General features: G+C 45.0%; 1 protein-coding gene across 19 annotated transcripts in view; it reads right to left on the reverse strand.

The window, feature by feature from the left end:
• Positions 1–6,124: 6,124 nt before the first annotated feature.
• The window catches only part of LOC117421522 (gephyrin), a 206,974-nt gene continuing 197,100 nt past the window's right edge, over positions 6,125–15,998 (reverse strand). For 10 of the 19 annotated variants that reach the window (XM_034036114.3, XM_058991311.1, XM_058991314.1 and 7 more), the window contains 3 exons: positions 9,304–9,407; positions 8,748–8,844; positions 6,126–7,232 (listed from right to left, as the gene is read on the reverse strand). In XM_034036114.3, the coding sequence (XP_033892005.1) occupies positions 7,099–7,232; positions 8,748–8,844; positions 9,304–9,407 (335 nt within the window). In that variant the 3' untranslated portion in view covers positions 6,126–7,098. Of the gene's footprint in view, positions 7,233–8,747; positions 8,845–9,303; positions 9,408–15,998 lie in introns of all 19 variants that reach the window. The other 9 variants (XM_058991305.1, XM_058991310.1, XM_034036033.3 and 6 more) reach the window with 1 other exon arrangement.

Genomic DNA, 15,998 nt, shown 5'->3' on the forward strand with positions numbered 1-15,998 from the left:
ATACTGTAGTTACATATCTAAAAGTAGAGTTTATATGGGCAGTCCATATTGTCTTCAACATAAAGGTCCTTCCTGCTTTTGATTCATCACGGATAGGCTGTTACCAGCCCCTGGAGTGACACAAGGCTTAACAGTTTTATAAGGGGGTTGGCGGTAGGGGAGTGGACTTCTGCCCCTAGCTATAACTACTTTAGAGAAAGTTGTTTTCTTGTACTATCTATCCCCTTACCTTTGTATGATGTTTGCAATACATGGTGCTGAGCTGCTCTTCAGTTCTACAGTGGTTGACACAAGTTAGATCAGCCAGTCTTTACAGTATGTTATTAGTAAGCACCAGCCTCATTCTTGTGCACAGCTGTTTATTAAAAGTGAAAGCTACTTACTGTACACAAGGGCGACCCTGCTCACCGCAGGCAAGCATCTCAACCACAATGCAAAAGAGCCCGGGGGAATGTAATGCTTCAAAACAGCGGAGGCATTGCTGTAGCTGCTAAGTGTAATTTGTGGGGCACTAGAAACAGGTAGAGTCAGGTTGCTTGGAAGTGTCTCTGTGACTCACATGGTGAGCTGGATTCGTGGGAGAGCCAAACGAAGAGTGTTCATCACAAGCAGGAACAGGTTTTCCTTCAATCTCCATCAAAATTGTTTTATTCTTAATTGCTAAAATTGCAAAATTGTATTCCTCTGCAAAATGACCTGCTAATATAGTATGCATCTTGCTGCAACCTCCCCACCTGAACCCTGCAGTGTACATGAGCACTCCTCCGGAGTACTGGCTGTACAGCGAGAGGGGGCAGGAGAGAAGTCTGTTTGCCTGTGAGGGGAGTTTATACGTACTTATCAATCTGCCAGCTTCGCCACTATTTCAAGTGCAACTGCTTGTATTGTAAACCATATGAGATTCTGCCTGCATATTTTCAGTGTTGTGGAAACTCCTCGGGGAAAAATCCAACATCGCCAATCACTTTGACCTGTGACCTAAGATGGCTGCCACATTGAGGTCACGTGACCTTTTGGTTTTAAGATGATAACGAACTAACACTTTTATATATTGGCTTCAAACCTGGTACATGACTGTATTCTATGATTCTCTTTGTAAAGTTTAATCGTGAGTATCGCTGTACAATGTTGCCAAGCTGGTGGAACTGTAGCACTTCCAGACAACCCAGCTCTGCCAAAATCTCATTCAAAGACCAGTTGAGGCACTGACTTAATATTTGCAGTAATACTGTATATGAATGCTAAAAGTTTTAGTGATTAGCGCTCATCTTTGTTAAGAGAAAAATGTGTTAAATGTGTTTTGCTTCCCTTCCATTGGAATTGTGTAAGTTCTCAATGTAAAGGCAAGCTTGTGGAGGTTACTGATCAGGACATTGCTACTTTGGGTATGCTATACGGAGGATGTCTCTTGCAGTGATATATCGTATTAGCAGGGTGCGTGTGTCAAATGCATGAATTGCTATTAGAAGGTCCAATGAGATACCACAGCTGTAATGGAGAAAAATGACAAGATTAATTGTATGTTTATTAGAAGGACCAAGACAGTACCAAGTTATACTGGAAAACAGTTACACAAGAAGGAATTGTTAAAGAATGATGTCACCACAGGTTGGGTTTGTAGTGTAGAGAGTTTATCTGTTGGACCAGAGGAATGAGGACTGCACACTCTTTGTCTCCGAACTTGGTAATTATGCATGAAGTGCCTTTTCCGTATTGCATGCTGATTTTGATGTTTCATAAAGTATTAGTGTTATACTGACTCATTGTTGTATTGAGAGAATCACTCTGAGTTAATTCACAAAATCACACCAGTGAACTAGAAAAGTATATCTTAACTGGACAACATCAGTCATGGAGCTCCATGAGAAAATCATCGCATACAGCTGTGTGCCAAAAACTGAATGACTCAAAAGTATATCTTAACTGGACAACATCAGTCATGGAGCTCCATGAGAAAATCATCGCATACAGCTGTGTGCCAAAAACTGAATGACTCAAAAGTATATCTTAACTGGACAACATCAGTCATGGAGCTCCATGAGAAAACCATCACATACAGCTGTGTGCCAAAAGCTGAACGACTCAAAAGGTTGGTTTCCACAGAGCCGTTGAGGTTTTGGCACATAGCTGTATTTTATGGGTTTCTCATGGAGTTCCATGACTGATGTTGTCCAGTATAAAACAATGTTTCACTGCCACATTGGTGTAATGATACAGACCACACACTTCGACATACTGGCCCCTATTAACATTAAGATATACTTTTTTAAGCACTGTTTCAGAAGAGTGTAAAACACGCTTTGAAAAATGAGATGAAACTCCATCAGTTGCCATTCCCTATACAGTAAGCTCCCAGGAATGCTTTATTTTTGTTCATAAGCCCCCCCCCCCCCCATATTTTACAGAGCGCATGTCAGGGAAGGTATTTGTATAACAAAGGAATTGTTTTAGTGATGGACAGCCCATTTATTAAGTGCACACTACACATAACAGATAGTCCTTTCCGAATACTCTTATATTGAAGCTGTAGACATTGAATGCCTGCCTTGTTCTGCTGGTCACTCTGAACCCAGGCAGACAGCCTGCCTGCACTCAACAGTACACTACCTGCCATCCACCTTCCAGGGCTTCCCTTGCCTGCAAACCAATCAGAGATCATTAAACAATTGATGAGAGCGTTTCAGACACTAAATGCATTACTCACAACTGACTGCAGCTCTCCTGGACTGATGCCTGCCTGTCTACTCTCCAGGCACTCACCCTGTCCCCTTTCCCTTCCAGAAACATATACTACAAAACTCTGCAATTCACACATATTCCCTTATAAAAGTGTACCATGGTAAATGTGCAGTTATATTCTGCATTTACTATGGTGTACAGTTTGCCATGTTTCGTAATATACTTTACCATACCTCTCTGGGCTTTACTGCGATTTCACTGTGCTTCGTTACACTTTGCTGTGCTTTTACTGTTGTAAACTTTTATAAAGCTTGTAATATTAGACTGCTCAAAACACAAACATGAAATTACATTTCATCACACTGATGAAAGCACTAGCCAAAATGTGCGTCTACTTGAATTGATTGATTTTTTCAACCTATACCTCAGCAGCTGGAGTTTTCTTTTAGAGTCTTTTACTGTACACCATTTGGGAATCACCCTGGATTGTTGATGCAATCCAGGGGGATGCCTCAGTGCTGTGAAATACACACAGGGCATAGGATGATCAAATCGACCCCTTGAAAACTTATAAAACTGTTAAGGACCTGAAGCCTCTCCAGCACACATCCTGTCCTGTATCATTCATGAAGCACGGTGAGTGTTCCTCAAAGCTGACAGACCTACCAAGCAGTGATGACGGGGAATATTTATGAACCCCTGTACTGGTGCTTTCACTAGGATGTGACTCCTGGAACCCTGAAGAGGAAGTTGCTGACACTGATGGGAGGTCTGGGGAGGGTGTTCTATTTGTGTGCTGAGAGGAGAGGGCGGGGGTTGTATTGTATCATGGGGCTCTGGCGTGGGAGTTAGATTAGTGAGGGTTTGGATAAGATACAGACCACCGTTCTGGAATGTTGGGCCCTGGTAAACAAAGCTAGCTCCATATGCATACACACCATATTTCTCATTACTTGATGATTAATGCATATCGTGGACTTTGCAGCATGTTTGCTTATTAAACTTGAAAGGTTATTGACCTTTTTAAATGTCTTAAAATAATGAAGGAATAGGTGGAATTCATGTACTATAGTTGGAATGAAGTGAGGAATATGCAGGCACTTCTAATATTTGTCAATTTTTTAATAATGCTGCTTCTGAACTGGTCTTACAGTGTATTTTTTTCATAAAATATGACTTGAATGGCTAAGAAGGAAATCCAAAGGAGGGGGGGGGGGGGGGGGGGTTGGAGAGGTTTGCCCACACTGATGTCATGGGGCACCCCCAAAAGGTTACAATGTGAACATTTCTTGACATTAGAGGAACCTGTAAGGTTACTAAGAGATTCTAAGTGGGTAAAAATATTTAACAAATACAGTACTACAGTAAGTACTCTTTACAGATGAAGACATACAGAGCTGAGAAGAGCACATTGGTGTTGCCCTGCAGTCTTCATTATTTCTCTTACTCAGGGATGGGAAGAAGACTCCCATAGCATAGTAGTTCTATCCATTCCTGGTTTTACTTAAGACAGTACTGAGTTAGTTACCTATACTACTCAAGCTTGTATTAAAACCTGGAATGAGTGAAACTGCTATGGAATAAGAGTCTTATTTTCATCTCTATTTCTGGTCCTCAAATCTGATTGAGGACTACTGATTTGAAATCCTGCTATTATACTGCTCTCCCTCTGTCTGCAGTAGCAGAACCATCCCTGAACAAGAACAAGGCGACAGAGAGAACTATCCTAAATGAAACAATGGTGAGGTTTGCATCAGTGCTTCCAGGTTACACGTGGACATTGTGTTTCAATTGAGTCGACGATGATGTGGTTGGATTTAACCACTTCAGGGTCTATACTGGGGAATTAAACTGCGTCACCTTGCAGAGTCAGCCTCACTCGTTTTGGAATCGTTTGGGTTCCAATTTTAAGCAGTCTCACAATGCATTTAAATGGAGCATTTCAAATCTACTCCTATTATTTTCAAATCACGTTTTGTTGGTGCGTTCACCTTGGCAACTGTGCATTTAGAGTTACCACCTATTGTTATAAGTACCTGGGTATTTATTAAGGGATAATGGCATAGCTGTGGTTACAAAGTAATAATGAAACTCTTGAGTTAATACATTATTTGAACGAGGGAATCCTATTCTTTCTGCGGAACATGCCACAGCAATGCCATTATTGCTACTGCTGCCAAGTAATATATTAATGATTTTCTTTGAGTAATGGAAATGTATCAAGTAATGATGCTGTTGAGAGGACTATAACTCACCCCTACACATTTCTGTGCTTGAATTTAACAAGGACAAAAGGATTACCAACCTGCAGTGTGTGTCTGACCCCTATACTGCACAGCAGGGTCTCCAAACAGCCCCTATAATCACATCGTGTATCAATCTTTCATCACAGCCACCCCGGCAGCGATGAAGCAGCCTGCATGATATCCATCACAGAGGCTTCATTGCTGATCAATGCATTTCCATTCTCTAATAACTGTACATTCTGAGACCCCTAGTATTGTATCAATGGAAAACAAGAACATACAACTGGATGACTATGATGTACCTGAGTTTCAGGCACTGTGAATGTATAGTGTAGCACGCCACAATACAATTTCTGCCGTTTGCCACTTATTTTTCAAATTAGATTGCTCAGGGATATTGTGTATACATACCTGAAATATTAATGACTGAATTTGAGAGCCTGTGCCAGGTCCGATCAAGGTTGTATTGAGCACAAACTGCAGCCCAATCTGATGTTGGGTACCTGTCCTAAGAAAAATCTACCAGGCAATACATTTAACCGTGGACTGTAAAGCCTGGCCTATCGGGTCTTGCAGCTCTATGCAGCTTTGCTTTAAGAAAAAAAGAACGGTTCCTACCACTGACTCTTATAGGGGGGTAACCCTATAAAATCAGTGGAAAACTGCAATATTGCTGGACAATATTAGCTTAAATAGGTCCTGTCTGCAATGGAACAACCCATTCCGGGCTGTTTGCAAATACAGTGGTTTACTTATTTGCTCTGCGATTATTTCATGTTAAATACTATTATCTAGCAAATACGTCATTTTTACTGTGTAGAAAACATCTAAAGAATATGCAGTTGTACTGTATGGCAGCGTTTTGACTGACATGTTGAAAAAGAGTAAATGAATGCAAGAAAAGCAGCCTTATGCATGCAATGAGAAAGTGCTGTAGCATTGCTTTCAATTCCGTTTTGGTTTCTATGGATTCTTTCTGGGCTTGCTGTTTGCAGATACATGAGGCAGCAATAAAGACCTTGCAGCAACCACACCCTGTTGTCTCCTGTGTCTGTGACTGAAGCAAGCATCTGAGAGAGTAAGCAAACAGAACCGAATGAGCACACCTTCGCACGAAGGCTCATCATCATCGTGAGCTTCAAGAACACACCCAGATCTTTCTCTTTATTATCCAAACACCACCATCTAGAAATGAAGGCTGACAACGGAAAGTTTTACATAATGATCAAGGATTTTTTTATTTGTAATTTTTTTTTGTTTCAATATCATAACAGAAAACGTTATAGTACAGAATTTGTTGAATCTCTCATTGCTTGTTAACATGGATGCTGGTTCACTATTCTCTGTACAAGATCACGCTTTATTTTATTATTTCTTTTTTTGTTATTTCTGTACATTGTATTTTTTTCTTTTTTTGTTTGTTTTTGATTAATTGGTTAAAAAGGCTGTCAGCACTTAAGGAAGCAAGTTGTTTCTTTATTCAAATAAAAGGATGTTCCAGTGTTGTCAGCCAATCAGGTCACTGCGCAGCGCGGAGCCAGGTGGCTGCTGGGATGCTTCCCAAACATGGCAGCTGGTTTGGTGCCACCAGGGTCGCACGCTGCAGCCTCTTGTCTTTTGGCACTGTGCACATGAACACAAGTTACAAGATAAAGAACAAGCAAAGCTCTTTGTGAAGCAATTATGAAGCATACTAATAAGGGAATTAGCCATGTCATCTAAGCTAGCATAAAGGAAGCAGACAGCCTAAGTATCTGCAGGTTTTTTTTTTTCTTTTTTCTTTTTTTAAAGATGAGAAAAAAAACACAAGTTCGCAGGCACCTACAGCTTCTATTAAAAGCTACCGCTATCAGACCTAGCATTGAACACACAAAGCAATTGCTATGAAAGAGAAAAAAGTTGCCTTAATATATTACAGAATAAATTTATTTTATTTTATAATGTATTTATTTTCTTAAAAGATTTTTCTTAAAAGTTATTATATATTTTTTTTAACTCTCTTTGAAATAGTCCCCCCCCCCCGTTGTTTATTTTATTTTTGTCTTCAAGATGTCGACTATACTGATCAACTTTATCCAAATCAATAAAAACTAGCTGTGCCGTTGCATATTACAGGATACAGTCAATGATATGTGGACATGCACCGTAGCCACTCCCCCTCCTGCCGGTGACATCATAGTCGGCCTATCACCATGACGTCCACCACCTCCCCCTTGTGAAGCTCCACATACTGCTCTGTCTTTGGAGGTAGCATCAGCAGTCCGTTCGCGCTGCGCATGCTCATCAGACGACTGCTCACCTGGTTCCCTGGAACAAAGGGACAGGTCTTTAGGTTTCAAAGCTGTCCTCACCCAGTGTCCCCATATTAAAGGCACTGCAAGGTGGAGAGCAACGTGATTCCAATCCTGGACGGGGTGAGTCGATGCCGTTGGCAGCAGCCCCCTAAAGTGCTGCACTGGCCTGTGCACTGCTGCAGGTAAGGGAGGGACTATCCGCTGGGGTTAGTTTGCCTGGCTGTGCCACAGTGACCCCTACTGGTCAGACTAGTCAGGCTTTACTCTTTGTTCCAGGGTAGCATTGCAACATCCACAAAACAGTTTACTTTAGCTGTGCCCCTTAGGTTAGTGGGGTGAAGAGATTTTGCTTCGGTTCTCCTGGGCTGGGATATGTGTGTTTGTAGTGGTGAGGCGTCATTGAGGGGTACACATTGATGGGGCTGTCTAAAGCATCACATTCCAGGATGTATGTATGTTAGCTAAATACAGGGCATCCCCTGCTGCTGCTGTAGACACAAAATCAGAGCTATCAGTGTCATGAAAAATTAAATCTACGTGAATTACATTCACAGTCTGTACATGTACAAAGGTAGGCTGCTTATTTTTTCCCCGGATTCTGACACTTTTTTTTGCCTCTGTTTTTTCTGCGTAATCTTATGTTGCCTCACCACTGCAACCCACTTACCAACCAGGAGGACCCAAGACAGATTCCTGCTCACCCTGTGCTCTCCTAATAACTTCCACTGAAGAATGTCCTCACCAAGTTTTATCCCAATTGGTGTGACACTGGGGATGCACCCCCTGCAGGGGATGATAAAGCTAATGTTTGTGTGTTTTTATGCCGCCCCTGTCTTTAAAAAAAAAACAAGACAGGTATATTTATCATGTAGGGTAAAATATAAATATATCTGAAAAAAACATCTGAAATTATTTCTACATTCCAAATATATTCCAGATAAGAATATAGATCTTATTAAATCGATACATGTTTTCCGATACATTAAAAACCATGTGACCTGCTCTGGTGTAGAACTACAATGTTGAGATGATCAGGTGCCCCAGAAATCTGCCCTGAGCTCTGGTTCAAGTAAACTGCTTCCCACACGATTGCTGGATCTCATTAAAGCCCTGCTGACTCAGACGAGACCTGTTCCTGGTGTGTTACTCCTGTAACAGCAGTGATAACATCCCCCGCCACGGCTGTAAATTAGCTATCCGTACCATGAAGATCACCATGACCTACACAATACCCACTGTGTGTACATGAAAAAAGAAATACACATGTATGTGTGACATACGGACAGTCAGACTCCCTTAGAGTCTAACACTCTCAACTGCTTGTGCTCATACATGTCCAGACTGAGATTCACTACAATAAGAGGTTCTCTGGATACATGACACATTGTACATACATTTAGCAGAAGCCTGGCACAGTTTGCTGACACAGCACTGATCACGTTAGTAACACATCTCAAAGGTAGTTGGGTGCAGGGCAAGTTTTCCCCCTGCTTAGGGCGATATACAGTATACGCGTCTCAGTGCCCACCTGTACTCTGTGCCCAAGGCAGTGGTTCTTGATGATGCCAGGTGAGTATGCAGCGGTGGTATTCAGGGCGAGGGTCTAGTTTGACGTCACATGATAACTGCAGGGGAAGAGGCAGCAACAAAAGGAGCAATCAGTTCTCAGCACTGCCCTGGTCATGTACAGGGACAGAGCAGACTGCGTTCACTGGCCTGCCTCACAAGGGAGGTGCATCACACACAAAGCCGACTTCTCTGCTAACCCCGTGTAATATAGCGATCATAGATTAAATATTTCAAACACATTATTGAGTACCTTTAATGAAAATGTATGGACATATTGTGCTGCCTTTAGTTTTCACACTTGGATTTTTTTAGCAGTCTAACTGATTACGGTTCAGTCCGTTTCAAACCATGAATGCTCCACACATCCGGTAACTCATTCCTTTAGAGTTTGTTTTAACTGAACCAAACTGAGACCTGCATACTGATTTTCACATGTTTTGCTCAGTGGAAATGATCAGATTTCCATCAGGGTGCCCCAGTCCCAATACTGGTTGGAGTGAAGTGCATACACCTACCCTGGCTTTGATAATAGTGGGCCGGGGGTCCAAGATCCCCTGCATCTTCCTCAACGCTGGGATGACAAAGAGATTACAGGTCACCACTGCAGACACCGGATTACCTGCAGGGACAGAGGGGAGGAGAGAGGAGAGGAGAGAGGAGATAGGAGACAGGAGAGAGGAGAGAAGAGAGGAGAGAAGAGAGAGGAGAGAGGAAAGGAGAGAGGAGAGAGGGGAGAGGGGAGAGAGAGGAGAGGTGAGAGGAGACAGGAGAGAGGAGAGAGGGGATAGGAGAGATGAGAGAGGGGAGAGGGGAGAGGAGACAGGAGAGAGGGGAGAAGGGAGAGGGGAGAGGGGAGAGGGGAGAGGAGAGGAGAGAGATTGTTACTGTAGAGAGGGCAGGTGTTGCTGTACATAGAGGCTGCCCTGAGGAGAACACAGAGGCTGCCTTGAGAACACAGAGGCTGCCCACGAGGAGAACACAGAGGCTGAATGACTCTCGGAGCTGTCAGCCCCAGTGGTCAAACTTGCACCATTGTTACTGTACACACATAACAGAACTTTCTCAGGCCTTATTTTCACTTTGGATCAGGGGATGCCCATGTATCCTGACCCCATCCTGATGGTCTTTCTTTAATGCATACCTGTGGCAAAGCGCCCCGCCCCTGTGTGCATTTGTGTTATGTGTTGTATGTTGCGTGTGTTAATGTTGGTGTATAGATTGGTACACGGGATATAAACGGGTCTGTGTTTCACGTGTATTTAAAAAGTGTATATTTGTATTTAGGCACGGGATTGCACATCACGCACGTGCATTTAAAATGTAATATGTGAGCACGGGGTTGCACAGAATTAATTCACGTGCTGGGATTCAAGTGAATAATTAATTAGTAATTGAATCCCAGCACAACAGTATATATAGAGACACGTAGCACTCAGTCAGGGTTGGGTGTTCGGAAGAGGAGAACGGGTGAGAGAGAAAGGAGTTAAAATAAGTGCTAAGAATAATTATAAGTGTTTTGTACTCACCGTGTTTGTTTGTCTCCGTGCACCGTTTGTTAAGTGTTTAGTCGTTTTGTCTGTCTGTTTATTTTGGCGTCAAGTGCCGTGTCCAGTGTTTTTGTGTTTCAAACCTTTTATTTTCTGTTTATTAAATGCTGAGCGCGATCACGCGCCCAGCTTATACCAAACCACATCTCTCTGTTTATTGTGTTCCTGTTTCTGGTCTGACGCCACCCACTCCGGCCGTCTTTGTGACACGTGGTGTCCTGCGTGGGATCGACAGCGCCTCCAGGACTCAGGCCAGAGCAGGAACCGCATTTTTTTGAAAAAAAAAAAAATGTTGGATTACAAAAAAAATATATATATAAATAAATAAAATGGGATGGAAGGAGGATAAAGAGGTGAAGGACAGGGAGGAGGAGTGCCGCCTAAGGGCCAGACATCCACGGCGATCTAACAAGCCAACGCCGGGGTGCCTCCTCTGCGACCAGGATCATCTGTTCGCCAAACTGTCCCTTCCGCAGTTATGAGGAGGAGCCTGAGCGTCCACAGCCCAAGTGGGAGGAGCCCTGAGCGTCCACAGCCCAAGTGGGAGGAGCCTGAGCGTCCACAGCCCAAGTGGGAGGAGCCTGAGCGTCCACAGCCCAAGTGGGAGGAGCCTGAGCGTCCACAGCCCAAGTGGGAGGAGCCTGAGCGTCCACAGCCCAAGTGGGAGGAGCCTGAGCATCCACAGGCCCAAGTGGGAGGAGCCTGAGCGTCCTACGCCCGAGTGGGAGGAGCCCGAGCGTCCTACGCCTGAGTGGGAGGAGCCCGAGCGTCCTACGCCTGAGTGGGAGGAGCCCGAACGTCCTACGCCTGAGTGGGAGGAGCCCGAACGTCCTACGCCTGAGTGGGAGGAGCCCGAACGTCCTACGACTGAGTGGGGGGAGCCCGAACGTCCACAGCCCAAGAGGGGGAGTCGGTGCGTCCACAGCCCAAAAGGGAGGAGTCGGTGCGTCCACAGCCCAAAAGGGAGGAGTCGGTGCGTCCACAGCCCAAAAGGGAGGAGTCGGTGCGTCCACAGCCCAAAGAGAGGAAAGTCGGGGCTTCCATAACCCTAGGAACCAAGCTGCCAGCAGAGGGAGAATGCCTGCTGGTCCCACCTCCACCAGCAGAGGAAGAATGCCTGCTGGTTTCCCCTTCCGAGGCAGAGCCGCACCAGTCCCCCCCTGCAAGAGAGGCAGAGCAGCACCAGTCCCCTGAAAAAGGGGGAGACGACATGCTGCTCCCACCTCCGTCGCCAGGAGACTACACGCTGCTCCCCACCTTCACCGGCAGGAGCAGAGCAGCCGGAGCTGTCTCTGCCTCCGCCACCTCCACCGGCAGGAGCAGAGCAGCAGGAGCTGCCTCTGCCTCCGCCACCTCCATCGGCAGGAGCAGAGCAGCAGGAGCTGCCGCTGCCTCCGCCATGTCCACCAGCAGAGGGTGAATGCCTGCTGGGTCCCTGTCGACCAGCAGAGGGTGAATGCCTGCTGGTATCACTTTCCCCCCACCAGCAGAGGATGAATGCCTGCTGGTATCACTTCCCCCCACCAGCAGAGGATGAATGCCTGCTGGTATCACTTTCCCCCACCATCACGAGGAGAGGAGCGGGAGCTGCCTCTGCCTCCATCACCATCAGGGGGAGAGAAGCAGGAGCTGCCTCTCCCTTCACCAGAAAGACCAGGGCGTGAAGCTGGCGGCCCTCCGCAGCCCTTGCATAGGCTGCTGAGGGAAGCATGGGTAAGAATCGCCTGGTCGCAGAGGCCGAGAAGAGGGCCAACACACCCGCATCCCGGCTGGTCCTGACTCCCCTGCCACGCTTCACCCTCGCCTGGGGCTGCCAGCCGTGCCGCATTGCTTGGGGCTGCTAGTTGCTCCGCATCGCAGCAGGAAGTACTGTGGCCGGAACCCCACCAAGGGGAGTTGTCGGCCACGAAGAAAGTGGGGGAGGTCAGGAGACCTGCTCCCACTGCAGCAGTTTCGCTGCCGGAGATCGTGGGGGAGGTCCGGAGACCTGCTCCCACTGCAGCAGTTTCGCTGCCGGAGATCGTGGGGGAGGTCCGGGAGACCTGCTCCCACTGCAGCAGTTTCGCTGCCGGAGATCGTGGGGGAGGTCCGGAGACCTGCTCCCACTGCAGCTTCTTCGCTGCCGGCAGTACTGTGGTCGGAGCCCCACCAAAGGGAGCTACCGGCTACAAAGAAGGGGGACGAGGTCTGGAGACCACTTTCCCCAGCAGCAGTTTCGCTGCAGGAGTTCTTGTGGCCGGAGCCCCACAGGAGGGAGCTGCCGGCTACGAAGAAGGGGGGAGGTCGGGGGACCACCTGCCCCCGCAGCTTTTTCGCTGCAGGACGGGACCAACAGGCTGTCAGCCGTGCCACTACCGGCAGGGGTGCTGACAGCATGGCCAGCCATGGGCCCACTGAAGCCTCCCTTCCCAGCCCGAGACTTTGTCCTGGATTGCTGGATTTTTAAGGGGGGAGGTGGCCATTGAGGCCATGTGTTGCTGCGCACAAGGGGGGGGGTATATGTGGCAAAGCGCCCCGCCCCCTGTGTGCATTTGTGTTATGTGTTGTATGTTGCGTGTGTTAATGTTGGTGTATAGATTGGTACACGGGATATAAACGGGTCTGTGTTTCACGTGTATTTAAAAAGTGTATATTTGTATTTAGGCACGGGATTGCACATCACGCACGTGCATTTAAAATGTAATATGTGAGCACGGGGTTGCACAGAATTAATTCACGTGCTGGGATTCAAGTGAATAATTAATTAGTAATTGAATCCCAGCACAACAGTATATATAGAGACACGTAGCACTCAGTCAGGGTTGGGTGTTCGGAAGAGGAGAACGGGTGAGAGAGAAAGGAGTTAAAATAAGTGCTAAGAATAATTATAAGTGTTTTGTACTCACCGTGTTTGTTTGTCTCCGTGCACCGTTTGTTAAGTGTTTAGTCGTTTTGTCTGTCTGTTTATTTTGGCGTCAAGTGCCGTGTCCAGTGTTTTTGTGTTTCAAACCTTTTATTTTCTGTTTATTAAATGCTGAGCGCGATCACGCGCCCAGCTTATACCAAACCACATCTCTCTGTTTATTGTGTTCCTGTTTCTGGTCTGACGCCACCCACTCCGGCCGTCTTTGTGACAATACCATATACCATCTACAGTTATCTTAAATTTCTCACCTGTTTAATATCCTGTTGAATGTGTTCTCTATGCCTCTCTTTACCATGCTTGCTAACTATTCCATTTGCTTCTGAAAAAGCTACATTTCTCAGGGGGTTTGAAAAAATGATCACTCAGTGAGTGCTGCTGTGATGTCTGTGAGATTTTCCATTTACTAACACAGCTGATACAGCTGCAGAGTGAGCAGAAAATACAGGTACGCTTATTTTTAAAAACAACTCACTTGTTAGTAAGCATGGAAAATAAGGATCTAGGCAGAAGCAGCAACAGAGAGACATAATATTGTGAAAATAAAGGCAGGAAGTATCCGTTTAAGGCAGGATCCTAACACCTGTTTAACAGGTAGGGAATGAATCTACAGTGTGGTGGTGACAGGAGGCAGGTAGTAAAAGGTCTTGAGAACTGGATGATGTTGGGGACTTTTAAACACGATTGTTGTGTGAAGTGAGAATGTAACGAAAGAACACAGGAGACCTTTCTTACGACACGGTGCACATTTTGCACTGCAGCAAGAAACCTCCCATCCTGATTAAATGAGGTTCATTCAACGGATAACATGCATTTCACACTGACCAATATTTTTCTGATTACCAAGCATATTACCGATAAGTTGAAATACTTGCATGTGACAACTTGCTTCACCTAAGTTCATTTTTTACGAAACCGTGTTTCCTACACAGCACCCCCCTCCCCCACTTGTTTATCTGAGATAGGTCTAGAGGGTTACAACTGCCGAAGAGAAAGACCTGCCAGGACACGTCTCAGCAACACGCCAGCGAGGTGAGCTGTGCTGGTATTCAAAAACAGTTGCATGTTAAAATTCTGCATTGTAATGCTCCCCTCCCTCAAAACAATGAACCCACAGACAGCAGAAAACAATACATTTAAACCCAAACCAAACAGCATTATCTGACACCTGGTAAGATTTCTTTCTTTTGCAATTGGATTGAAAACAAGATTGTCTTTCTTATCAAGACCATATATTTAAAGTGAAAGTACACCTGTCATTCTGACTATGTGAAATGTTTATTTGATCACATATTGGGATAGTCACCTGCTGAATCTTACATGTTGGATGCACAATTGGTGTGTTTACAACAACTTTTGCCACCAAGAATGGAACGTTCTTTTTCTAGAATTTTGATATCGTCAGCATAATATACTTTTCTAGATTTTGGAAATACGTTCTGCAAGCGTGGAACACCTGGAGGGTGGTAGGCCTGTACCAGCTGACAATGTTCCATGGGTCAAATTCAAGGGACAAAGTGAAGAATCATCATCTTACTGAAATGAGACAGAATTACACTTTCTTATCTCCTGTAATCCTAATGCAAGTCTTGTGTTAGTTAAGGCTTATTGCACAACTTCAGAACAAATAATGCAAAGCTATAAAAAACAAAAGCCAGACAGGGAAAGGACACAGAGCTACATCAGTGCTTCCCCAAGACTGTCAAAAGCCAGCCAGGGAAAGGACACAGAGCTACATCAGTGCTTCCCCAAGACTGTCAAAAGCCAGCCAGGGAAAGGACGCAGAGCTACATCAGTGCTTCCTCAAGACTGTCAAAAGCCAGCCAGGGAAAGGACGCAGAGCTACATCAGTGCTTCCCCAAGACTGTCAAAAGCCAGCCAGGGAAAGGACGCAGAGCTACATCAGTGCTTCCCCAAGACTGTCAAAAGCCAGCCAGGGAAAGGACACAGAGCTACATCAGTGCTTCCCCAAGACTGTCAAAAGCCAGCCAGGGAAAGGACGCAGAGCTACATCAGTGCTTCCTCAAGACTGTCAAAAGCCAGCCAGGGAAAGGACACAGAGCTACATCAGCGCTTCCCCAAGACTGTCAAAAGCCAGCCAGGGAAAAGACACAGAGCTACATCAGTGCTTCCCCAAGACTGTCAAAAGTACATTCTTTAGAATTTCACAAGAAACTTTGCTGTATAAAATCAAAACAGGTTCATCTATTTTTACTGTATATTCTTTATAGATATAAAATAGAAATACAGTATAGAGGTGAGATATACAACTTACTGTCAGCACAGAGCTCCCTGTGTAGCTTCGTTAAACTTTAGCTTACAGTGCTTAAGATCATACTGTTGGAAAGTATTTAAATACAAAGGTTGTTCTCTTACTAAAATTATAGTAGTTACAGCCTCTCTTTGAAAATGTAATTGATATGGAGTTAGTAATCGATATATTTGAACAAGCATATTTTGTTTGAACTTAAAGCTGTCAAAATATTACCACGGTTTTATTCACAGTACAGTGAAGCTATTGATATTGATGATCGCATTACTGACATTGGGACACCAAACGGAACACATTAACGTATATTGTTACAAATTAAACTTCAATGCAATTAGTAGTATCAACAAATGAATACAGCCATCCTCAGAGACCAGGGGAACCAGTTACACCTGCTGTAAACACAGATTAGGTAAATAAAACGAGCACTTTCTGTAATATCATTCTAACACCTAGCAAAGTTGTTGTAAACACCCTTTTTCATTGTAATGC

The sequence above is a fragment of the Acipenser ruthenus genome, chromosome 18 (assembly GCF_902713425.1).
Source record: "Acipenser ruthenus chromosome 18, fAciRut3.2 maternal haplotype, whole genome shotgun sequence".
NCBI lineage: Eukaryota > Metazoa > Chordata > Actinopteri > Acipenseriformes > Acipenseridae > Acipenser > Acipenser ruthenus.